This window comes from Oenanthe melanoleuca, chromosome 2, assembly GCF_029582105.1.
Source record: "Oenanthe melanoleuca isolate GR-GAL-2019-014 chromosome 2, OMel1.0, whole genome shotgun sequence".
NCBI lineage: Eukaryota > Metazoa > Chordata > Aves > Passeriformes > Muscicapidae > Oenanthe > Oenanthe melanoleuca.
The window spans coordinates 34,005,071-34,030,304 of record NC_079335.1 but is presented as its reverse complement, the minus strand read 5'-3'; the positions used below and the strand labels follow the sequence as shown (position 1 = coordinate 34,030,304).

At 36.5% G+C, this 25,234-nt stretch overlaps 1 protein-coding gene across 2 annotated transcripts in view; it reads right to left on the bottom strand.

The window, feature by feature from the left end:
* ARFGEF1 (ADP ribosylation factor guanine nucleotide exchange factor 1) overlaps positions 1-25,234 on the bottom strand; it is an 84,396-nt gene that overhangs the window by 47,741 nt on the left and 11,421 nt on the right. For both annotated transcript variants that reach the window (XM_056486070.1, XM_056486071.1), the window contains exons 2-4: positions 10,603-10,633; positions 6,632-6,788; positions 5,488-5,634 (exon numbers count right to left, since the gene is read on the bottom strand). In XM_056486070.1, coding sequence (XP_056342045.1) covers positions 5,488-5,634; positions 6,632-6,788; positions 10,603-10,633 — 335 coding nt within the window. The remainder of the gene's footprint in view (positions 1-5,487; positions 5,635-6,631; positions 6,789-10,602; positions 10,634-25,234) is intronic.

Here is a 25,234-nt window from a genome sequence, read left to right as displayed (position 1 = left end):
TAGAAAGTAGAGCCAGCTAGTAGTAAAGTGACAAGGCTACAGACAGACTATGTGTTCTTTTGTTTTCATTGGCTTAAGAGCTTGAATTTCCTAAGTTTTTTCAGTATGCTTGTTATGAATAGTAGAGCCTGGTTCTTTTCACACCACATGATTAGAGGTGTGGAGGCAAAGAAATGCTTTAAACACACACTGAGACATACCTCCTTAAAATATTAATCCAAATTCACTGAATAATATTTTCTGTGCAGTCTGAGGAATCAGTCTTTCTGCAGGGCATCTTCCTGCAGATATCAAACCATGTAAGAGTTTACAGAGCTCTTGATAGTCACTTCTTTGGATATTTTTTTCCTTCCCAGGCACTAGATAAGAATCTTAATGACTACCATACACATTTGCAAACTGATAAGCATTTTTAGCTTTGATCTCTTGCTAATATCTTCCATCTTCCATACAATTTAGAGTCATCCTTAGGCTATTAGTCATTCTAACTTCAAATCTCAGTGCCATATCTCTTCTGCTAGTATGCCAATCCAGTAGAAATATAAGAACAAACGCAAGACAGAAAATATTTTACAATTACTTTCTGAACATCCTTTCCTCTTGACAGCTTCCATTTAGGGCTCAGTTTGATGATATGCCCTAGACAACATCACCTGATTCTCTATCATTATCACAATGGCATGACAGCTAAGCCTAAGAAACCACACGTTATGATCAGGAGTGGCAGTATTGCTTCTCTGAAGCCCTAGTGAATTCACACATTAAAAAAATAAACCTTTCCTTTCTCATTTTAGTACTTTTCTTCACGTTACTCCCCCTTTCTCTGTGAGCAAGCAACTACTATGTCCAACATGAGAAAGAAGAGAGAAAGAAAGAAAGAAAGAACAGATGAGTAGAGGACAATCACCTCAACCCTCAGTGAAGCAGAACTCAAAATCTGAAACTGCTACACAGCATACCCTTGAGAGACAGAGTAACAAAACCTCTGCCTTCCTCCCACCCACACACCTTCCTTGCAACAGGTCCACCTGTGTTATTTTAACAGCAACTCAACAATAAAAGTAAAAATCATAGAAAGCAAAAGCACCCTCAAGTGGTTCTATGGTACTTGGTTTTGGGGTTTTGTTTGTTTTAGAAGTGATTAAATGCTTGCTAGGACAAGTGGTGGGGTAAGGGAAAAGTCTGAGACCAAAGCCTGGACAGAAAAACCACTCTGCAGAAGTCTGAACAGCAAGCTACTCTTATGGAGTCACACCATTACACTGCTCTTTTCTACCACGTAAAGTTTTGCTGCTCAAGGCTTTTTCCAACCAAGTTCCCAGTCTTTCTGGTCACACTTAGCTCATCTGCCACCACAGTCTCTCACTGTGAGCTAATAAATAAAGGAAAGAAACAAAACCACCCTATTTTATTTACTCCTTCCCTTTGCTGTTTTTTAGAAACAGAAGGAAATCTTTGTGAAAGGTTAGCACTAGCTCAAAGCTTTCTTTGTCACAAAGCCTGCAAAAATACCAAGACAGCAAGTCTTCCCTGCCCTGAAACTACTGGCTACCATCCTGACTGTAAGTTTGTTTCCTTATGCTCTCCCTACAGTCCTCCATACTTACTGTTCCCTGTTTGGGAAAGACCCTACCTTCTGTGCTGCCACCTACTTACTATAAAGCTTATTTTAAAAAAAAAACAAAAAAAACCCAAAAAAAACCAAAAAGCTTAAAAGCTTAAATAAAGTTTATTCGCATTTATAAAAAAAACATTGGATGGCTTTTGGGAAAGGAGAAAAATCTCCAGGATAACTTCCTGAGTTTCCAGATTATCATATCTTGATAAAACTTCTAGATTATCATATATTTGTGTAACACCCACAGTATTTTTTCTTTTTACCTGAAGCACATTTGCCAAGTGAATTTTTTATTATTTAAAACAAATGCATTAGATCACTTCAGAAAGTATCATGCCTTCTGAGGCAAAAAAAATATAATTTTAAAAGTAAACTAAATTAACAATAATCCTCTACTAAAAATATCCAGCACCCATGTATAACTCTAAACTTTTGATTCCTCTCAAACTGAATATTCTATAAGAACAGATGGTTACAGCAAAATAATGTGACTACAACCAGAAGAAAAAATTTTCAATTCAGGGTCAATTTTTTCTTCCTCTCAGCCAACTCGGATTATCTTATCTTTGGAAGATTTATGACACAGGACAGCTGTCATTTGATCAGCATGGGCTTATTTTGTCTTAATTTCATAATTCAGTTGCCAGGAAACTCTTGAGTACTTGGAACAGCACATAAAACACAGTAGCCCTAGCTCCTCTCTCTAGTGTGAATTAGCTACAAGAACTACACAATTCTATTTCCTTTGAGAGGGTCTACAGGGTTATCTTCAGTAATATTTTTTAAGTTAAGTTGAAGTCCAAACATTTACTTATCACAAAATAATGTGTTAGTATGAACTGACTTTTGAAAGAACACAGGAAACTGAACTCCTTAAACCACAAAACAACAAATATATCAAATAACCTCCCTTCATAGATAAATCATTTTTTAATTTAAATGACACTAAAAAAAAAAAGTCACTAAATACCATTCAACTTTTCAGACTACAGCAATCAAGCACAAACAACAATCTTTCTCTGCCAAACATTAATAAGTTAAGCTGTAAAAGTACCTAGATAATGGCATACACTCTACATAGGGCAAACCAAAGAAAGGAAACACATGAGTGTAAACAGTTGATACCATGTTCAATCCTGTCTCTTCATCCCTATTCCTTCTTTACAGATTAAAAAAAAAAAAAAGTTATGCCATAATTTTAGTTCTTCAGACACCAAAAGACCAAAAGAAATGTAAACAGAACTTCAAGTAAGACCTCTGCAACTGTCAGTGCAAGTCTGCACTAACACACCACAAATGCCACAGCAGTCACAGGAAAGCAAGCCTGGAGGCAGAAAGATTCAATCAAGGGATGTTATTCACACAATTTGAATAATTAATTTAATTATTAATTAGAATTAATTATAATTATATTCTTTTTAATTCCATCAGCAGTCTAATTACTTGCATTGTTTCTGCCACCACAATCACCACCACAACAACTACACAAGAAAGTTGCATGGCCTCACATCAGAATTACTCCAAATCAAACTAAACTACAAGAGAAAGGAAGGAAAAAGCCAGTTTCCCAGTTTGGTTCATCACAGAGTCTGTAGATGAAGAACAAGAGCATTACAGAAGAGGAGGAGAAGGAGGAGAAGGAGGAGAAGGAGGAGAAGGAGGAGAAGGAGGAGAAGGAGGAGAAGGAGGAGAAGGAGGAGAAGGAGGAGAAGGAGGAGAAGGAGGAGAAGGAGGAGAAGGAGGAGAAGGAGGAGAAGGAGGAGAAGGAGGAGAAGGAGGAGAAGGAGGAGAAGGAGGAGAAGGAGGAGAAGGAGGAGAAGGAGGAGAAGGAGGAGAAGGAGGAGAAGGAGGAGAAGGAGGAGAAGGAGGAGAAGGAGGAGAAGGAGGAGAAAGGAGAAGGAGAAGGAGGAGAAGAGATGCAAGTGATAGGAGAAGAAAAGTTAAACTGGCCTCCATCAAAACTACTGCGTGACATGACTCGAAAGCTTAGATAACTAAAAAAAGACAAATTACACTTCTTGGTGTCAGCAAGATTATTTCCTTGCTAGTCAGCAGAAAGTTATTTTCAGAATGTCTAAGTGGCTCTGGTAGCTGGGAACTGGCTTAAGATGTCTCCACCCCTGGAAAGCCACCCAGTAACAAGGGAACCTGCACTGCATGTTAACTCTTACCCCATGGTGGCTCCTAGACCCCAGAGTGAAGGCAGCACGCTATGCAAGGGCCTGCATGCAGAACCAAGACAATCCTCCAGAGAGGAAGGCGTCCAAGTGATCACAGTTCTCAGCTTTCATTGTGGTGTTGGTGAAGCAGCTGCCCTGTGGGAGTGCTGCTTATGTTGTGGGTAACAGCCTGGGAACACCAACACAAAAAAGCAGGAGATCCAGGTCGGCTGCCTTCTATCTCCCTGATAGAATTAAAATTCTTCAGACAACATACTAATCACCAGATCCACAGAAGAGTCTAAGAAGATATACGATCCATCCTTCAAATCAAACTGGAGAAGCAGGATCCAATTCATCTCAGAACTGAAGAGTTATGAGGCCTAAGAGGATATGGCTGACCTAGCAGTTTTATTATTCTTCCAAAACTAGAAGTTCTGGTCTTTGCCAAGGTTATTTAAATTTTTCAAGCTTTTTATGGTGTTCAGTGTATCGGACAAAGATGGAGCCAAAGTCAAAACAGTACTCTCCACTTCCCCAGTTGTTGTAACATGGCAATTAGCTACATCTAAACAGCAAAAAAAATTGTGTACACACTTAACGCATTTTACAATTGTTGAAGAATTTACTTCCTCAAATCTTCTCCTGAACAGAAGGAATATTAGCCCTTAAAGCCACTTCAGGCAGGGAGGACTGGAATAAGAAAGCATTCAGAGAGACAGTATTACAATAAGAGAGAGTTATAATAATTTCAGCCACTGAAAGTTTAAATCAATAAAAACTTCCCTTTGCAGGATGAAAAACATCTTAAATGCTTGGGCAAAACAACACAACAAATCTAGAAAACAGCAGCATGAAACAACATTTGTAACAACTACCTGCTGGAGAAGTGGAGTGCAAAAAAGAACAGAGAAGGATTGAGCTATGAAAAGGAGGAGAAGAACTAACTACATTCTTTGCATTAATACAAGTAAATACAATCTGCAAGAAATGCCAATGCCTCAGGATACATATACACAAGATTCTGAGGTAACAAACACTCAATTTCTCTCTGTATTCTTCACTGCTGTTCACCATCACAGCCATTCAAGGACTGCTGTTACAGGAACAGGGTACAGCATTTCCACTAGGCAGCTAAATTCTAATACTTGGCACAGTAATTTCCTGAAACAAATACCCATAATTAATGGCTGCAATCAGAGACCAGGTTCCTCAGAAACATTTGTACAAACTCCACATACAACATTTATATAAGCCGTGGAAACAAACCCTGGACCTCCTTCAAGCAAAAGTATGTGACACAGCAATACAAAGCTACCATGGTAATGTCCAGCTGCCAGGTCTAATTGCATTTCATAAACAAATTCCAAAATGGATTTTAAAATCTGCTGCTTAATTACCATTTCCCCCACTGGGAGTGTAGAATTGTTTGACAGTAATTCCTCACAATTAGAGGCTCCACAGGTCTGCTGTGAATGAATTTTACCCAGTGGTTTGAGGGCACAAGCATGAGTTCACCCAAAATGCAGTGGGAGAAATTAGGGGAAGGGCACAGGATAGGGAGTTTCCATCTCCAAGAAACAGGATGAAGAAAATATTTTAACACTACCATGACATTTACAAATTAAGCACTTCTGCTTTTGAACTCTGAGGTTAAGAACATCTTCCTGCTGCCACCACTATAAATACAGGAAGTATTAAACACGTTACCTTTATTATTTGTAGCTGAACCCCTTCGTCTGTTTGAGGGCCTTGAAAACAGCCACATATTGTCTCGATAATTCTATCAATTAGTTTTTTTCCTGGAGCTGTACTGTCTGGAGCATTCCCTGTCAAGTGCCCATATGCTATAAGTTTCTGGAGAGAAGTAAAAAAAGCCATGTAAATAAAAGCTTTAAAAAATTAAGCCACCTTTTGTTATAATAAATAAATTCACTTGATAGTTCTAACTTGCACAGAATAATTAAAACAGTACCTTTTCCCTATGTATCGTGAAACATCAAGGATTTTTTTTACATATCCTCCAGATTTATTCCATTTTCACTCAGCAACTTCTATATAAAGTTTGTCAGCAAATTTAACATTAAAGGTTGTGTTTATCAGTTTATGTTTTAAAACAAACAAGATTCTACAAACTAACTCACATCACAGAAGTCTTCATATGTAGTCAACACACAAATGGTTTTTATACCAGACAAACCACCTGTATATGTTTTCTATATGAGCTACTAGCTAGTGTTCTATTTTTTTGTGTTTCTTCTGATTTTAGATGTTCTAGTATCCTTCACTTTCCCTAGATCTTCAATATTTAGAAGTGGAATTCATTACAAAATCTTCTGAACACTTTAGGCACAAGAGTACTTGTAAATCCCCATGCTACACAGAGTATCATCATGTCACGAAAGCAGGGCAGGCACAAATGTGCCTGTGACTGTAAACTGAGCTCACTGTTGGGCTACTCTGGAGGTGTGAATGGTTAAATAGTGCTGCAGAATTTCTTCTGAAAACATTTCAGGAGCCTCAAAAATTTAGAGAGACTAGACATCTCAAATTGAAAATATTTTACTGCAATAATAAATAACATAAAATGAATTTGCTAACACTATACCTGCTGTGTTAGCTCAACACACATTTAGACACTAACTGGTAAAACATACACACACAAAGAAAGACACACTGCATAATAAATAAGGTGTACATTCATCTTTTGTGAGAAACACATTCTATTTGTATTTGCATGCAATCAAGTAAAATAATAAAGATCCCACAACATTATTTATTGCATATAACTGTACTCTCCCTCCAAAGCAACAGGATTTTACAGTTGATAGTTAAAACTCATCTTCATACAGACCTGTAAACAGTCTAGAGATGTACTGACAATCCTGGGGCACCTGGACTGGCATGCCAATTCAAATGGTAGGAAGTATTTGTCTGCTTCAATGAAGCTGGTCTTTGATTTCACAGGTGGAAGAGTGCTTGAACCAGACTTTGCTTCTCCATGAGGGGGACTAAACAGAATGACTGTATTAGAATACTGTAAAGTGATCACACAAATCGTTCTCGTCACATCAATGTTTATGAATGAAACAAAACATCAAGAAAATTAATGTTAGGAAAGTCTAACTTCTAACAACAGTAATATGTGAAGTATTCGTAACACCTTTTATACTTCATGGCTCCTTTGTGGACCAGGCAAATTGCTCCACTCGCACACCAAGGGGATATCCAGTAGTACCTACTGGTTTGGAAGCAGAAAGACTTGCATCCTCCCGAATACCAAAGGACTCTCCTTACTAGACTGGCAATAGCAACAAACCAACAGAACAAAATGAGCTGAGCCTTTACCTTAATCTCTGCTTCAGGTAACACCACTTTGTTTAAGAGCTGAGTGGTTACCAACTTATCTCAATTGGGTAAATTATCTGAAATTACTAACTGTACAAATGCAAGAAAATTATAAGCTGTTGAAGTTCTATTGATTACAGCACCTTTAGAAAGGTAGTGTTCATTAATACTTACCACAAAAGGATAATTAGGGATTGGTAATTTTTCACTAATTTAAGAGCATCAATACAGTTTGACTTCGGCTCCAAGCAAGATTTCAGAATTTTCATTTCACAGAATGACTTGTCACTTTCATATAAAGCATTCCCAATCTTTTTTGTGCACACATAGGTATCTTTAGATAAAAGGCAAACTACACTGTCTGACACAGGCTTGAAAAACAGTATTTTAAAAAGTGCAAAATGTCATATTCTGTAGTGAAAGCTTACAGAATTCTTGCAGTTATTCAAATAGATTTTGGTAGAACAACTGCATTCAAATACAGCTCTCATGCATGTTGCTAATTAAAACAGATGCTTCAAGGAATGTATTCAATTTCATGTTCCCTAAGCCAAATGAACGACTAAGAGTTTATTATAAATCCAAAGCATGATTGCAGTCCCACGCATTATGGAGTTGGCCATAATGTAATCAATATAAATTACTTTCAGCTTTTCAAGGAGCAGGCTGGATTGTCCTTGAGATGATATCTGTCACCACATTCAAACAGATCTTGCTTAGGTTGCTTAAAAAGGGCACCAAATTCTAAGTCTTAAGAGTGAGTAATTAGCATTAAGATGCTACTTTTTACTGACTACATCTCTTTTGAAGGTTTAAGAATTTATCCCTACACATTTTTTTCCTGAAGAAGAGCAGAGGTTTGTCTTTTTGCTGGATGCATAACTTTATTTATTGCCCTGTACTGTTTTGCTGGAAGCAGAGCTCTTTTGAACAACACCCTAATCAGGTAAGTTGCAGGGCAAGTACGTGATTCTTCTGTGTTCTTCCATCTCCCTGATATTCCTGTAAAAGCTTTACTCTGAGAAAAGAAAGGGCAGTTATCTGTTTCTTATGTCTTATGACAAGATTGATCCTCATCTAGTGATTATATCCACTGAAGCCATTAAAATTAAGTTTAAAAGAGCACTCTGGAAATAAACCCAGAATTGTTCAAAACATGGAGCAGACTATGGTAAGATTCTGAAAACGAAGAACTCATGCCACAGCAAGCTACTACATAAGCCTGGAGCATCTCTTAATTTTCTTAATTGAAAGATATTTTAAAATGGGCAACATATTAAATGCAGAAGATGATGCACATTTGTCTCTGGAAAAGCAACTCTGTGAGCTCACTGCACTGCTGATAATGCAGGGAGAGGAAAGAGAAACTCAAAAGGACTTTTCTTCTCAATGTCAGTGAATTGCTCCTAAGCCCAGAAGCTATCCCAAAAACTTTCTTCTACCAAGGCATATACAAAGCATGGGAACTATGAAATATGCTGATATTTATGTATTAGCCATGGAGAAAGGCTAAGGTATGTATCAAATAATGGATTTGGAAAATTATTTTGGCAGTATTTGTGTGCAATGGTTACATAAATCAGCTTGTACTTTTCTATTTCCTTCCCCTCCACCCCACTACCAAATACCAGATCTGTTTAAAAAACAAAGAGCAGAACAAAAGGAGCTATTTTCCATGCAAAATTTCTGGAAAGTGGAAATGATCCATACTTCAGTTCATTCTAGGTTAACTGAGATCAGTTAACCTGAACAGTCCCTTGAACAGGGACTGCAAAATTTAAAGACTCATCATTAGAAATCCTGTATTAGGGTATTTGAATCTCAATTACAAAAGTAAGAATTTGAAAATAATTTAATAGACTAAGAGGTTTCTCTATTCTAGGGCCCTAGAAAAAAAGTATTTTCTACTACACCTAAACAGTAAGAATAGTGAAGTCCATTCACAATTTCCAAGTCCAGCAAAGCCTTCACAGCAGCAGAAGGCTACTGTCAAAATAACAATAGCACCAAAGAACCCAAAATCTATTTGGAAAATGCCTGTAGGAAGATAAGACATATACATTCTACCCCCAAAAAAATCACAACTTCAGACATGAATAGGGCAGAAATTATGCACCTGAAGTCCAGAAATGGCTCAACTAAATTTTTACAAACACTATTAATTCTGGTCTCATTAGTTTTAGCACGGTATTTAACTACAGGACCAGATATTACTTTTCCTTATTCAGTGCAAATTCAGAACAAGTATCTCTCACTGAATGTTTAACGTAAAGCATTTTTTCCTTATTATGCCTCACAATGTGGACTTCTGCTTTATTCATACCACTCTAAGAAAAATTTATTATAAATTCACATTATTATTTTCTGTCTGAAACAGAATGGATGCAACATTTTCTAAATACTACATAAATATTAAATTTATTTTTACAATCTTACTGTGAGCTCATTGTATCGACTTTATTTTGCTGGGGGAAAGCAAAGCACAATCACAATCAGATGCACCCACTAAGTTTTATGTGCCCAATTCGATAAGCTGCAAAACTAAATTTTTCAGCGTACTATTAAGTTTTCCTTTACATCTTCTGAAACAAAGATGCCACTGACTTTATTCCAGCTAGATTCTCCTTTCCAAACCAAAATTGTAGATTTCTGCTCAAATATCCAGGAGATGAAGCAGAAATCATTAGCATCCAACTTTGACAGCTGTGGTTTAAATGATTTGCACAGTAGTGCAATCCAGTTACAGGGCAGAACAGAGATCCCCAAGCAGCACCCAGCTGCTTAAGAACACTTTCATCTTCAGTTTTACCCAGTGATCCTATTCTTTCAACAAGTGGTATGAACAGCCACATGGCCCTGACTCAGACTTAGGAATTGTACACTGGATGAGGAAGATGATCCTGTGGAACGTGTAACAAAATACCAATAACAGATCCCACAGCTTAGCAATACCTTGAAGTTTGTTGACAGCAAAAGAATGTCAATTTTTGGTTTTACCTTCAAAAATTTACACCTATTCCCTAATAAGGTCCTTTCCAAACACTAGTTACATTACTTTTCTCTGCTCACTCCCACTTCCTCACCCTAATCTCCTTCCCTTGATCGCTCACTTCAAGTCTTTTACCTGCATTCTTCCCTCTTCTCTAAATCTACTTCAATGCTCTTCTACCAATACACTGTGCTATCCACAAAGATCTTTTCCAACTTTGATCCCTATTTCCTATGCTCCCTGACCAGACAGTACCACCCTGCTCCCTCTAAACTACCTTCTGCTGCTTGTCCCAAGCCCTGTGCCTTGCACCAGAACAGCCAGTCACATAAAGCAGCACTATCTCTACATTTCCAGATACCACCAAGCACCCAAAATATGTTGAAAATGCTTTTCATAGAGAGCCCATACTCCCCATGCAGAATGTATGGTACACATTTTAAGTTCTTACAAAGCACTATCACTTAATACGATGAACTATCACATACCTTTGCTTTTCTGTTTCAGCCTTTATTTCCTCTGTAAAATGAAACAAAGGCATAGTTATAGAAATGGTATCATAAGCACATATATAAAATTCAATAACAAAAAACCACTAGAAAGCAAAACTATTTAGCCAAACATTTGAAACCAGAATCATTATAAACCAGAAAATACATGTTTACACTTTCATAAGTACCTCTACTCTCCACTCACATTGATTGCAAACTGTATCATAATTACTTTGCAAATCTATATTCAAAACTGGATGCTTAAATGTGCATCCAGTCATGCCAGCTAAACGTCATGTCCCCGGAATGCTTCTGTGAAGACACTGGCCAGCTCTTTTCACAGCTGACATATACATAGAAATAATAAGGAAAACACAAATATTATTCAAACTGCTAATTTACCCATAAAGGATATAAAAATATATTATTGATAAATACGGATAATACAGAAAAAACAACCAAAAAATCCACCACTGCTAGTTCTTATATGAAATCTGAATGACCAATTATTACCCTTGGTTTTAAACAGTGTTAGATACCACACTAACAACTAAGGGAGAGGAAGAAGTCTGTAGTGCCTCTATTTAAATGTTTAAACTCTAATTAAATGTTACTACCATTTCAAGCGGCATTGCCTAAGTCTATTAATGTGAAACCACTGATTTTCCAACCTTTGTTAAATAAAAAGAAAGTGTCTGACATAGATTATTTTTACAGGACTAAAGTATTTGTAATTGCAGAGAAGCATGATATGATACTATTAGTATAAATGAGGTAAAACAGCAGACTTGAACTTTACTTTTACCCTCGAGAATAGAGAAAACCTAATTTCTTTCACTGTCTGATTGCTCCCTCTACTCTTGATGCCAGAACACAAGTTAATCACAGTACAATTTCATGGTCATGTAGCAACCACATCCAGTAGGAAGCATTATGAGCAGAAAATCAGATTATAATAAAGGTAACTAACAATTCTCATGCTAGATAAATAATCTATTAAAGACAGAGGAACCAGAACACCTACTGATGCATCCTTTTAAATGGGGAAAAGTAATCCCTGCAGAACTAAAAATTAGCTAGAAAATAAAGATGAAGCCAGGCTTGACAACATTCCTTAATCTGCTTCCCTTTCTCCAAACACACAACCAAAACTACAACAGAGAGGATCTCAGAGCTGGAAAAGCTTATTTCAGAATCACCATCCATTCTATGAGGGAAGAAATAAAGAGAATGTAAGATGCTAAAACTGTAGGGAAGGATAACAGGTTCCTCTGTGGTATTATCTATGACGTAAACACAGAATTACTATGAAAAACAGCTCAGATTACTCTATTGTACTAAAACAATCACGTGCCCTAAAATGGAACTAATTGTAATTATTAAAAAGTGCAGCAAAAATGACAAAATAAACACTTTCTGAATCTCCCATTCACACATAGCTTCACAAGACCTCTTTATAGAATTTTGTGACCTCTATGACAGAATGAATGGAAATACACGAAGCTTTTGCACACCGAAGCTAAAGCTGATCAAAGAGATACATTATTTTACAGTTTTACAATGGTATGCATCAACTGTTTCACCAAACAGGCAAAATGAGTCATGTACATGAGTTTCAACATAATTTTCCATTTCATCTACACTTCTACAGACCATCATAACTTCAAAGAAATCTCTGAAAATATGTAGACCTTAGTTGTTGGTTTTGTCTGGGTTGCAGCTAATTTTCTTCACAGTAGATTGTACGCAGCACTGCATTTTGGATTTGTGCTGAAACACTGTAGATAATTCAGGAATGTTTCAGTTACTGCTGAGCAGTGCTTGCAAAGAGTTGAAGGTTTTTTTCAGTTTCTCACTCCACCCCACCAGTGAGCAACTGGGGATACCCATGGAGCTGGGAGAGGACACAGTCACAACAGCCAACCCTACAGACCCCAGGGGTATTCCATTCCCCAGCGTACCATGCTCAGCAATAAAAAATTGGGGCATGGCTTGTGTATGCAGTTTGCCTGTTCCTGCTTAGGGACTTGCTGATAATTGGTCACCTAGAGGTGAGCTACTGCATTTTTTTTTTTGCATCACATATTTCTTGGGTTTGATTTTTGTTGTCATTTCTCCCTATTTTCTTCTTCTTTTTTTTTTTTTTTTCCCAATTAACCTGTCTTTATCTCAACCCTAAGTTTCTGCACTTTTTCCCTTCCAGTTCTCTCTTTGATACAAGCAAGTGAAAGGCTGTGTAGGGCTGGCCAGAAAGAAACCACAACAGGCATCCATCATTTCATTCTCACCTCTCCAGCTTTAATTCACTACTTTTAACATGTCCTTTGAACACTTTTCCTTACTGTCTTCAGACTGCTTATAGCTTTTAGTATAAAAACACCAAACTAGTTTCCAGTTTTCTCTTTCTTCCTTTAACACCTTATAACCAGCAAATCTCATTTGCAACTTATAAAATCAACAAATTTCTGACAGTGAGTAACACCAAACAGCAACATCAAAATGGCCAAGCAGGTCAAGTAGGTGCTATGGGCAATACTGGATTATGACACTGAACAAAACTCCAATTTAAGAATAATTCACTGTTTACTCCCCTGTATCCAACTCAAAGTGAGATTTAAACCTTAACTACATTGAAGGGCATCTCTAATAATCTAAATTTCAAATGGGTATCTTTATGTATTATTTCCTTCTGGTTACCTAAATATGTTGTCATACTACTGGTTACTAAACATGTTGTCATTCATAAATGAAGTACAAATATTCTAGAGTTATACTTTGGCAGAAATCAAGAATAACATTCTCATCAAGTAAGGAATAACTAAATCATTACCTTCAGGAATGCCACACAGAGCTAAGTTCTACAATATCAACATCAAACTGTACAACAGATTACAGGAAAAAGAATTCTTATGAAACTTGCTACTGGGAAAAATGCAAAGTATTTACCATAAAGTGAAAAATACTTTACAAGTTCATTACAAAATATGATGCTAGGTAAATGCCACACATCTAAACATATTTAATACATTTCTAATTCTGTTTTTCCATTCTTGCATCAGAATTGTATTTAAAAACAAGTACATATTACATTCCAAAATACTGTCTTCTAAACAACTGAAGTTACCTGCCAGAGAAGCACATGCACAATTCTTAATTCCACAAAGATCTGCACATCTAAAGCCTAACACTCACTGTAAGCATCAGAATAAAAGCTTATTAAATATATAATAAATTCAAGACAGTAAGCAGTGGCATTTTTTAGAACAGTAACCGTCTTGGGTAATCAGAAGGTAGAACTATCCAAAGCAGCACAGGCTGCAATAATTCAAGGAAACGAGTCAATGTTTGGAGTCCACATGACTTATACCACAGAAGACTACTGTGAGAAGGAAGCAATTTGCATTCAATTCTTTCAAGTCAAAGCAGGAGGATAAGATCCAAGGAACAAGCAGTGAAGATGAATTTAAATTACATCGTTATCTGTATTAAAATAGAAGGTGAAATCAAATTAAAACATTAAAGCTTTGCTTGAATTGACTTTGCTTGCATTCCTCCATTCAAGTATTCTAGTGAATGTCTCCAGTATCATACAAAATATTGTGGCAACTAAATTATTAAAATACCCCACATTTTCCTTGATTAACAATACTGACAATGTCCTTCTCCATGTCAAGGTATACAAAAACTCTGGAATATAAAACTAGAAATTCCGTATTTATTTGAAGGTCACTTTAATTAACTACACTCCCAACCACGTAATAAGATTATTATGCACAGGGTAACAGTTTAATTTTTAAAAAGTACCAAGTTTGAACTTACTACAGTAGTAAAGCCATATAAATGTGACAGGAACAAAAAAAAAAACCTATTTCTCCTTCAATGAAATTAAATTCCAAACAGACCATGCTGAGTACATTCTTCCCCAAACTGGGTTATTGGAATATATTCTTAGGAAATATCTCAAACTTACTTAATTTCTTGATATCTGTTAGCTTCAAGCAGTGTAAAAGAGTCTCTTGTCTATTCAGCTAAAGCACTAACACCCAAAAGGCACTAACAGACTTCAGAAAAAAAACTAAAATAATTATATGTAAGGAGCCCAAATAATCAAACTGGAAAAACACACAGCTGTTTTTAACTCAAGCTCCACTACACTAAAAAAATGATAATCCAGAGATACTCTTTGTGGGCAATTTCTTCTAAGTCAGTACATCTAAGAAAAAACAGTAAGTTTACGTAAAAATTAAGCACTTGCTTTTACCTAAACATTATCCCTAACATCTAAACCACTTACAGATTTTCTACAAAGCTTAAGATTTGCCAGAACACACACACAGACTTTATTGATGGCTCCAGCTGACCACTCTTCTTGCTCCCATAGAGTCTTTGCATCACTGCCTCTGAACTATGAACGACCCTAGTTTCAATACGTTTCCTCACATACTGGAAAGGAATGTAAGGAAACATACTAAGCAGGTATGAAAAATGGTCAAACTCAAATCAGGGTATTTTCCTGTCCTACTTCTCTTTTTAACTCTAGCAGTTAAATTAACTTCTAAGTTAGAAGTGTAAGTAACTTCATTAACTTTTAATACATCTATCTGAAATGTCAATGTGGTATCAGTATATGCAATAGCAAACAAATGCAAAACAATAGCAAAAAAATGAAAGCTTTATAAAAAGCCTCCCTGGGATCTCAAACCAGCAGAAAAATCAGTTTAATTTACCCTAATCTATTTCCCTAGATTATCAAATCAGGTTGAGCTGCCTAAAACTGGTAATAGTGTATCCAAATTCATTTCAGGAAGATAGCACTGAAATCCTCAATATTTTCAGTTGTCTGCTGAACAAACCACTCATTGTGAAAGCTGAAATTGCATCTTAACTGGAATTCCCAAGATAGGTAGCACACCAATATGGCTTTCTCTCAATCCGATAAATAGCTTTCTCCATCATACCTTCCAGGATGAACGGAGATCTCCCCTCCATTCCCTGAAACTCTCTTCAACACACTGTTTAGAAGATGGACAAAAAAACACCTATTTTTGGGAGTCCAAGAAGAGGTTGATAGTTGCACTAGGTCTTCAGGGTGCAGTCTTTGTTCTGTTTTAATCCAGCTAACCTAAAGAAAAATGGGACTGGAAGAAATGCAGATGCAAGTGCAAGCACAATACAGCATCAAAGTGTGAATTTTACCTCTGTACATTCTCCCCACTGTAAAATACCATGGGTGTTTCTTTCCTCTCAAAACTCCTGAGCCCAGACTTCAGCACAGGCCTTCACCTATAGTTTATTCACACATCTGTGCAACTGCTGGTTCTTGCTGGAGGATTCTTGCTGGGGTTAATTACATATTTTCATTATACCTCGTCTCCTCTGTCTGTAAAATTATAGCTCACACAGCTATGGCGCATGGACAGAAAACAGCAAAGTTCTGTACAGATTTAAGAAAATCACTGCTGTGGTCTTCATTTAGCATTTACATAACAGAAAATAATTCTTGTTCAGACAAATAAAAAAAAAAATCTCAGGAGTGTATTCGAACAATTCCACTTGCTTTCCATTCCAACTTATTACACTGTTGCAACTGCATGTTTACAGGTATTGAAGAAGTAACCAAGGAAGCAGGTTAATTTAAGAAGCAGCATTCTAAACAAACAGCAGTTATATTTTGAGTCTGGTAACTATTGATGAAATTCCATGTAAATTCCCCTCACTGTGCTCTACAGAATCTTGAAATCCTCTCATAAAGTGAAATGCTTCCTTGGTATGAGAAGTCATATCTCATTGTCTTTGAAAAACACGGAGTAGTAACCTTTGAATCATGTAGAGAAATACTTATATGAACAAAGTCAAAACTCATAAGTCACAAACACAGACTTTGGTAGGGTGCTTCAACATTAGATGACACTAATTCCTTTGAAGAGGCTATAGAGGAAAGGAACAGTATCTGTTGTTGCTTCCCATGCTGTATTTTCTGATATGCTACAGATTCGCAGCAAATCCTGTCGAAGTGTTTCTCTACTTTTAAATCTGCACTTCAAAAGTTCTTACAACTCATGCTTCTTATTGGTTTTTGGTTTTTTTTTAAATCTGTGATGCGATCTTCTCCTTTGTTCTCAGTTTTCTTTCTAGCCATTTTTAGATGGCACTTATACAGAACTACAGGTTCTCCCCAGCCCTGCTCACAATACACCATTCAGGAATATGCAACCCTGGTATAAAATCTAGAAATCTGAATGCACAACCTGTTTTGGTTCAGTCAAACTTAGTATCTGCTCCTTCAGTTTATTAGATATGACATTTTCAAATAAAGAATCACTGGAAAATCTATACAAAAGCACTATCTACTCTAGTGGCCTCATTCTCCTTAAAATTAATTCAGAATAATTCAATCCAGTGAGGTTTTATAACTGGATTTTTTGCAATAACCCTTCTATTTGCTAAACCAAGTTGAGACTACTGTCAAGTTGCTTCACTACTTAAGGGGTGAAGTAACACACATATAGGTCACATATTACCAAGGATAAATGAACTACAGTCATCCTTAGTAGCATTTATTTTCTCACACATGGCTGAAAAGCTCACTTCCTACAGCAGTAATTCCTCTGCTTCCCCTCATTATTATACGGGTCATCCTTTATTAAATCTAAAGCAAACTCCCAGTCACATCCAAATTTGTGTTTTTTCTTAAATCAATGTCAAAGAATGGAAATACATTTTATTTACATCTTTAAACAGTTACAAGAGTAACTTGCAATACATGTGTATTTAGTTTAAACAAGCAGAGCATACCTTTCAAATACCTTGTGCCAGCCTTTGGCACCTCCTCTCACAAACCTCTGTGAATCGGTTTCATGCTCAGGACTGGTGGTAGCTGCTGAAAAGGTTCATTAACATAAAACCAGCTTGGTTGCTTACCAAATACCTTACCAGTCACCTAACCAGACTGTAAAAAGGATATTGCCTAGAGAGAGATGGTTTTCCAACGTGCTTTAATCCAGTCTGAGGGTGACCATCAAAAAAAGTGGTTCCGCCTATTCCACTGTCTGTATCTGCCATCTACTTACACAATAACTACCAAGGCACTTGGTAGTTAAATAAGGTGTTTAAATAGCCTGACAATTTTAGTTTTCATTAGGTCAGAGAGCTAGTTCAACTCACTGTACATCTACATGAGGTGCCATACCTCATGTGCATCACATGTTTCGGGAAGAAAAAGCTGGAATAGAATTGCCCATTGCAGTGTACATGAAAAAATGTACTGGAACAAATATACTGCAAAACCCTATGAAGTATACCCACTATGTCTCATCAACATTACTGCTGTTGTAATGAAGTAAAGTTCTGACAGGACAATAATGTTTCTTTATCACATAAGGGGGAGGAAGCCTGCAGCTGTATATTTTTCTTCATATTCACAATGTGTATAGTTTTTCTGACTCTCTTCTCATGTCATGTATTAAAACACTTCTGTTTCTATAGGCTAGAGACAACCCCAGCAACACACAACAGATCTTCAAATGGAGACAGGCAGCACCTTTCAAAAACAGCATAAACTAACTTCACTCAGGTATTTTTAGTACTTTTTTTGTAATTTTTGCTGCTTAAAGAAAGAAGGTAGCACACAATGCTATGCACACAAATGAGTCAACTACTACTTACAACAAAGAAAGACTATTCAGCAACAAAAAATTACAATGCTGTTCTGTGTGTTGAACAGCAAACAATCAGTTGCTACTTAACATCCCTTTCCTCCTGGCTGCATCATCTATCTATATTAAGCAAGTAAACCACCTTGCACACCCGCTATAGAATTGGAGAGGGACTTTACTAGTTAAAATGTAACAAAGTAAAACTGGATTAAGAACATAAATATTGATATTTTCAACTTAAATTTTAAAATATTTTTAAAAAAAAAACTTCCCACAACATGAGTGAGTTCCTACACCTGGTTTTACCATGTGGTAAATGGTAGGATGGGGAAGAAAACAAATATTTTCCCAGTATTACTGCTACTGGTGGGGAAATATGGGTTGTTAAGTTATAACAGATTGGAATAACAGAACAGAAAATGAAATTCAATGTGGAAACATGAAAATGCACATTGAGGGAGGTAATTTATTTCTTTAGTAAAGAATATGAGAGGACAAACTACTGCAGAGAAACATGAAAATAAGACAGATCTCCTACAAGAGTTTGATCAAAGGGCATACTACAACTATTTAGGTACAAACAACTACAATTTAAAGAAAAAGCAAGTTCACCAAGTGTAACATCAGCATACATCAAGTATACAGATTAGTATATGAGAAGATTCTCACCAATGTCTCCCATGAAAATAGCATATACTGGACTAAGAAAAGCATTGCAAGTCTTTGGATACAGAAAGACAAAACAAAACCTAAAGAAACCATAAAACACAACTTCTCTGCCTCAGGAATTAATTTTTCAAATATTCTTGCAAGGAAGCATAGCTGCCATCTACATAGTACATAACACGGTAAATGAAACTGACTACCAATCATAAATTCTGTAACAGTGATTATAATCAGCATCATATTTCCTGTCAGAAGTGAGACTTTATTTACACCACCTCTGCCAATGCAACCCAACATTCCAAAGCAATCTGTGTGGATTCCCACAAACACTTGTAACCCCCCTAAAAAGAGCTGGGAATCTACTAACTGAATTAAGTTTCAAATTTAAGGGAGGGAGGCAAGGTTAAGCCTCAAAGGATGATAGAATTTAATGGTCTGAAGTAATTTGTAACTCCACCAGTCTCTCTAGGATAATTCATGCAAGATAAGAGGACTCAACCCAACTCTTGTTTACCTGAGTCAACTGATGGCACACGTTAGCTTGTCAGCATACTCATCAAAGAGAAAACAGAGTGAAAGATCAGGACAGACAGAAATTCTCAACAGTCTCTCTGCAGAGAGACTCAGTACATCTAGTCCTCCTATCAATTTTCTCAAGCATTCACTACTTCACTTGATTATTTATTTCAGTCATCAGAATTGCAGTTTGCACTGCATGCAAGAGCAGGGCTGCAGAAACACTCTGGGCACGGTGGTTTTATGCTTCCTCCAAGCCACAAGAAGACCAGTAGCTTTGTTGTTCAAAACTGTGAAGCGTGTTTGTCTACTTCTAGAGAATGTGAGTCATCAATAATTCTTGATTTGCCACAGCAGCTTGATATGTTGCCCTCTGGAATTTAAAAACGTCAAGAGCAGCCTCAGTTTTTCTTCTGCAAACTTAAAGCAACATAATTGATTATGTACAACATTTCTGGTGAAAGCCATCATATATGAAATGTAGTATCGTGTCTTAAGAAGAAAACAAGCTTGTGGTAATGCACATTGTGACTTTGGCTTCCCCTCTTTCCATTCCTTTAACTGAACAGCTTAGTTTCACTCATTCTTAAAATCAGAAAATCAAGCACATTCCTCTGCTGGGAAGTGTGGGTTTCTGTCAAAAAATAAAAATAATTTTTAAAAGAAAAATAAATAAATATGTATGTCAGAGCTGGAAACAAATTCTGCAGACACAAGATTACATTTGAAGTAGGGGCAGTGTTTTTAATCAATTCATTTCCACCTGCCCGAAAAAGCTTATCTGAAATGAAATATATCTAGAACAAAATCCTGTGACTTGTATCTCATCTGAAGGGACACAATGAGCTTCTCTCTGAAGATCATCTTTAAGATTGACCTTTAAGCTCAAAGCAGGCAAACATGAATAGTCTAATGCAAAAAAAAAAAAATTAAAGACCTGATAGTATGAAATTATCTCACCCCTCTGCAATGTGATTGTTGGATTATTCCACCATATCCATCCCTATAAGAGAGAAATTCCTACACACTCGCAGTCAAACAATGCAATTAATAAAGGCTTAACAGAAACAAGTCTCTTATGTATTTAACTCTTAAAATGAAACTATCATTTTAATTGTTTGCATTTACAACTGAAAAACTGTCCCAAACATTCAACAGAACCTATATATGTAGAAACACAAAATTTTGCATTCCAGCTAGAATTCATGTTTCTCCCTGCATGTTTTCATGCATGCTGTCTGCCTGACCTCTTGTAAACACAAGTTGTCACTGCAACTACGAGCTGAGGAAGCTATGCAGCAGACGGAGCAGGATGTCTGCTTCAGAATTCGCCCAAGCATTCTCCAAAGCCAGCAGAGAGCTGAACAATAATTATGGAATATAGGAGATCACATACATAAGAAGGCCTCTAATCCTAGGCATCTTACTCTCTAACTGTGTCCTGCTTCAAGAGGTTACGCTCTCATGACAGCATAAACAATGTAGTAACAGAAGTAGCAAAAAATATGAATTTAAGTCACAAAGTCAGTTTCTCAATTTCTCCTCAGCACCAATACCCTCATATTTTAATGACAGTATTACAGCTGCATACAGAAAGTGTTGCAGCTACATTAACTCACAGAAACTCAAAAGAAACAAAAACTATTTCCACTTATGTACCTGGGTTCTTTATGAATCAAAATTTTAAGGCCTAACCAAACCTAACTTGGAAAGATCAAGCTACAGTACATTCTGCAATAGTCAAGCTCTCTTAGTGTTATACAAGCATTTTGTTCTTCCTACTTCAAATACAACACAGCTTTTTACACCTACATGCAAAGTTTAATTCTAGAATTAGTGTGTCTTCAGTTCATAATGCCATTCCCAGAACATCCGTATTTTCAATCATCATTTCACAAGACAGGAATTTGTATGCAGTAGCTCCGTTCATTTAATTAAGAAGAAATTTTTTTCTTTGTAGCTAACCATGCATTTTCCTACATAAATAAAAAAAAAGAATATGGTTTTGAACTTTTTAACTACCCAGCTCAAAAGCTATTTCACCATACAATGCAGGCATAGTAGAAAAATAAATTTCAAAAAGGAGGAATGAAGGCATCTAATAAAGTTTGATGGACAATCAATGTTTCATGAAATACATAAGCAGAGCACTGTCCAAATATGCAAACAAGAACACAGCAACCCTATACCAGATTTTTAAATAAAGTTCATTAGAGCTTTTAGAACTGGGGAACAAACACAGAAATTAAATCCATAAAAATATGTGACTGTATCGGACTGAAAGATACAAGAACAGCAAGTTTTTCTTATACCCTGGATATCCAGTCTTCATTTTGCTTCCAGGAATGGCCAACAGCATATGCTCAAGTAAATGCAGATTACAAAAGCAGGGCAGGAATGCTGCAATAGTTCCCTCGTTCCCTCCTACCAGTATTTAGCCATCTGTGGCTTACACTCTTCCTGTGCAGAGACTGTTCCTACAGGTTTGACAACCCTTGTGAAATTTTCACTTAATCACTTTTCAAACCATTTTAACTTTTGGGATGAATGCAATTACAAGCTGCAGGAAAGAACCTTTTTTTGCTTTACTTAAAAAAGCTGTGTTCTTTACAAGATCTCTGTATTTGCATTACAAGAAATTAAAATCAATTGCTCTCTCTTCATGTCTATGCCACTTACTATTTTACAAACTTCCTTAACCTCCATCTCTCATTTATTTCCCTCCAGGGAATAAGAAGCAGTCTGCCTGATCACCTCTGCACGACATTCCACACTTTCAATCATCCTTGTTGACTTCTGCATCAAGAAAGCAGCAGAGAGCAAAACTGCACATGGAATGTGTGGTATCTTTACAAAGCAGCCTAGCAGCTTCATTTTTTTTCTCTATTGTTTTCATATTTGTCTTTTTGACAAAGGAATCAATATTTTGATGGAATCAGTCACAGTAATTCAATGCCATGCATCCTTTTGACGGATGTAAGTCTTATTTAGAGCCTATGTTTGTGCACCCACAGTTTCAACCTCCACCATATAGGTCAGTTTGCATTTAGCAGCACTCAACAAGTGCCCTTTTATCAAGGAGTGTGTCAGTACACCACAACTGCTGCCTATGGCAGGTTGTTTTCACCCTGTTAAGTATTTCCCTTAATTAACCTTTGTAACCTCCCCACTCATCCCAAACAACCACAAACCTCTATAGAACTGAAATACCTCTTTGTAGGGAAAACAGATTATGTAATCCTTGAGAGCTCAGTACCTTCAGGAACCTTGGCTGTGCAACCTGGTTGAGGTTCACTGTAAAACCATACTACCTTACACTTACCTATACACTCAATGACTCTGCCCTACAGATTTGGGATGATAGCTTCCCCTCTACACCAATTCTTCCTCACCACAGCACACACATCCATTCTGTTCACCATTAGCTTTATTCTTTGCTACAGTTCAGACTTGCCAGGCTTAAGCTTTCAAGATTTCTTCATCCCTCATGTCCTTGGCATCTTTAAAAAAAAAAAAAGCAAAACAAACCACTGGCTCTAGTAACATTTAGCACCTCCCATTCACTTGTTAGCAATTAATGAAATTTAATTCATGTTCTTAAAAATCTTCTATGTTTTATTAAACAATCCAGCAATTTCAGATTTGAGGCCTTTTAAAAACTCTCAATCCTAAAGTAAATAGATCCTAAGTAAATAGGATCTTTAGTTTAGATTTCAAATTAAGATTTTTTTTTTTTTTGCAAGTCATTTTCATTCCTCTACAGGAAACTTCCTCAGCTTCCACAAACAGCAAAAAGGTAAATAATGCATTTTCATCTTCTTCAGTATCTTTGTATTCCTCAAAAAATACCATTATCACTTACAAGCAATATGGATATGGGTGTGTTTTCTTTGCTCATACCGACTTTATCACAAAGCTTTGATAAGCTTTTATCAATAGCTGATATTCACAAGCTGTTAACAGAACACCTGACAAACCAACAGCTCTAAGCATTTTGCTCCCCTTTTTGATCCCTCAATCTCGTGTTAGCCTTTTTGACATAAAAAATGGTCTTTAGTGTGTTTTTTCATGATGAAGCTGATTTGGAGACTATGTTTAACAGCGATGAGGCTGCTCACTCCTACAGGTGAGCTCTTCAATTGCTGGATCTTAAACCAATTCCTGGTACTGCTCAAGAAAGACATGAGTGCTGCTCAATACATCTTAACTCAATGTTACCTCTCAATGCAGCTGAATGTATTTACCTACCATGACTAAGCTTTCTGTCCAGTACACCAAATTAAACATTCCTACCTTTATAATTAATGCTATGGAATAAAGAATTTTCCACAAATTATCCCTTCTCACTCCTGGCCTAAGACAGCAGCATTATTTTAAAAACACTGATACTTTCTCAACTGACTATTTTTAAAGACTTCTGGCATTCATATATAAGCAAGCATACATTCCTTTTTGACAGAGTTACCTATTGATGAAACTATTTTTGAGACTTCTGTTATTTTCTACTGTGCTCTATTTGATGTTTGCTCAGTTGGTGACAAATGAAGACTGAAATAAATGTTTTACTAATGTGGTGCATTTATTCTGGCAAAGGCAGGCTGCTGCTGCAGAACAAGACTGTCATTATGTTTCTCAGTCTTGTTTCTGGATCATTTGGCAGTATGAACAAAAGCTACGTGTACCCTCTTCACACAGCCCACCTCTTCAGTAGACTTTTGTCATGTAACATGATCCTTTGAACATTTCTTTTGCTTTTAATTTTTTTTTCAGGAGTAAGCACACATTCAAAGCAGTGATGATGCATCTTTATTCCGTATTTTTTTCAAGTATAGCCAGCTACCACAAACTACTGTCACATACAAGTTTCACATATTACCCAAGGCACTAAAAGTAATTACACCTCTGCTGTGCCCTCCATAAACTCAAGTATACAACATATTAAATAGCTGTAATATACATACAGAACAGATTCACGGAATAAAGGAAATCCTGGAATAAAATAGAATAAGCCAGTCATGTCATCTTCATCTCAAAATAGGTATTTATTTTGACTACTAGAATATTTTTTTAATAAAATCCAGATTTAAAGCTGATCAAACTATGGGTAGTAACCCTTCCTATGCCCTGCAAAGAGGGAACCTTCAGGCTTTTAAATTATCCTCCTGACAACACAGAAAATCATTTGCTGTAACATTTTCAATGTGCATGAGGTCTATTTCTGTTTTGTCAAATGACCAGAACTGTGATTTGTCAAAACCAAGATACAACCAAGGACAGTAAGGTCTTGTGCAGTGTTGATGTTTAAGAATCAAATTAAAAGATCCCTCTGTAATATGGGGAAAATCTACATTTTATTTTTAATCTTGCTGTAGATATTTGAGTGCAATTGCTCTTTTCCCTTATGGAAATGGGTAGTTTAAATGGTAATTTAAAAGTTGAAGATTACTAACTTTTATTTGAGACTTAAATAACAGGTAATTTTAAGTCCATGATACCGAGAAAAATTGCAAGAAAAAAAAACCAAAACAAAACAAACCCCCAACATTCTCCCATTGAGTAGCCTGCTCACTACTGTAACTTCAAAAGCAACAAAACACATGACACTGCAAGACTCTTATTAATTTCAGACACTAAAACTTTAAAGGTCATATGTAAGTCTATACATGAATAATACTACTGGTAACCTTCTAATTAAAAGAGCACTAAGCCATTTTCCTCCTACTGTAGCCCTGAATTATAAGATAATGATTATCTTTTCCAGCTACAAGACGATGGCCAGAAGACTACAATTT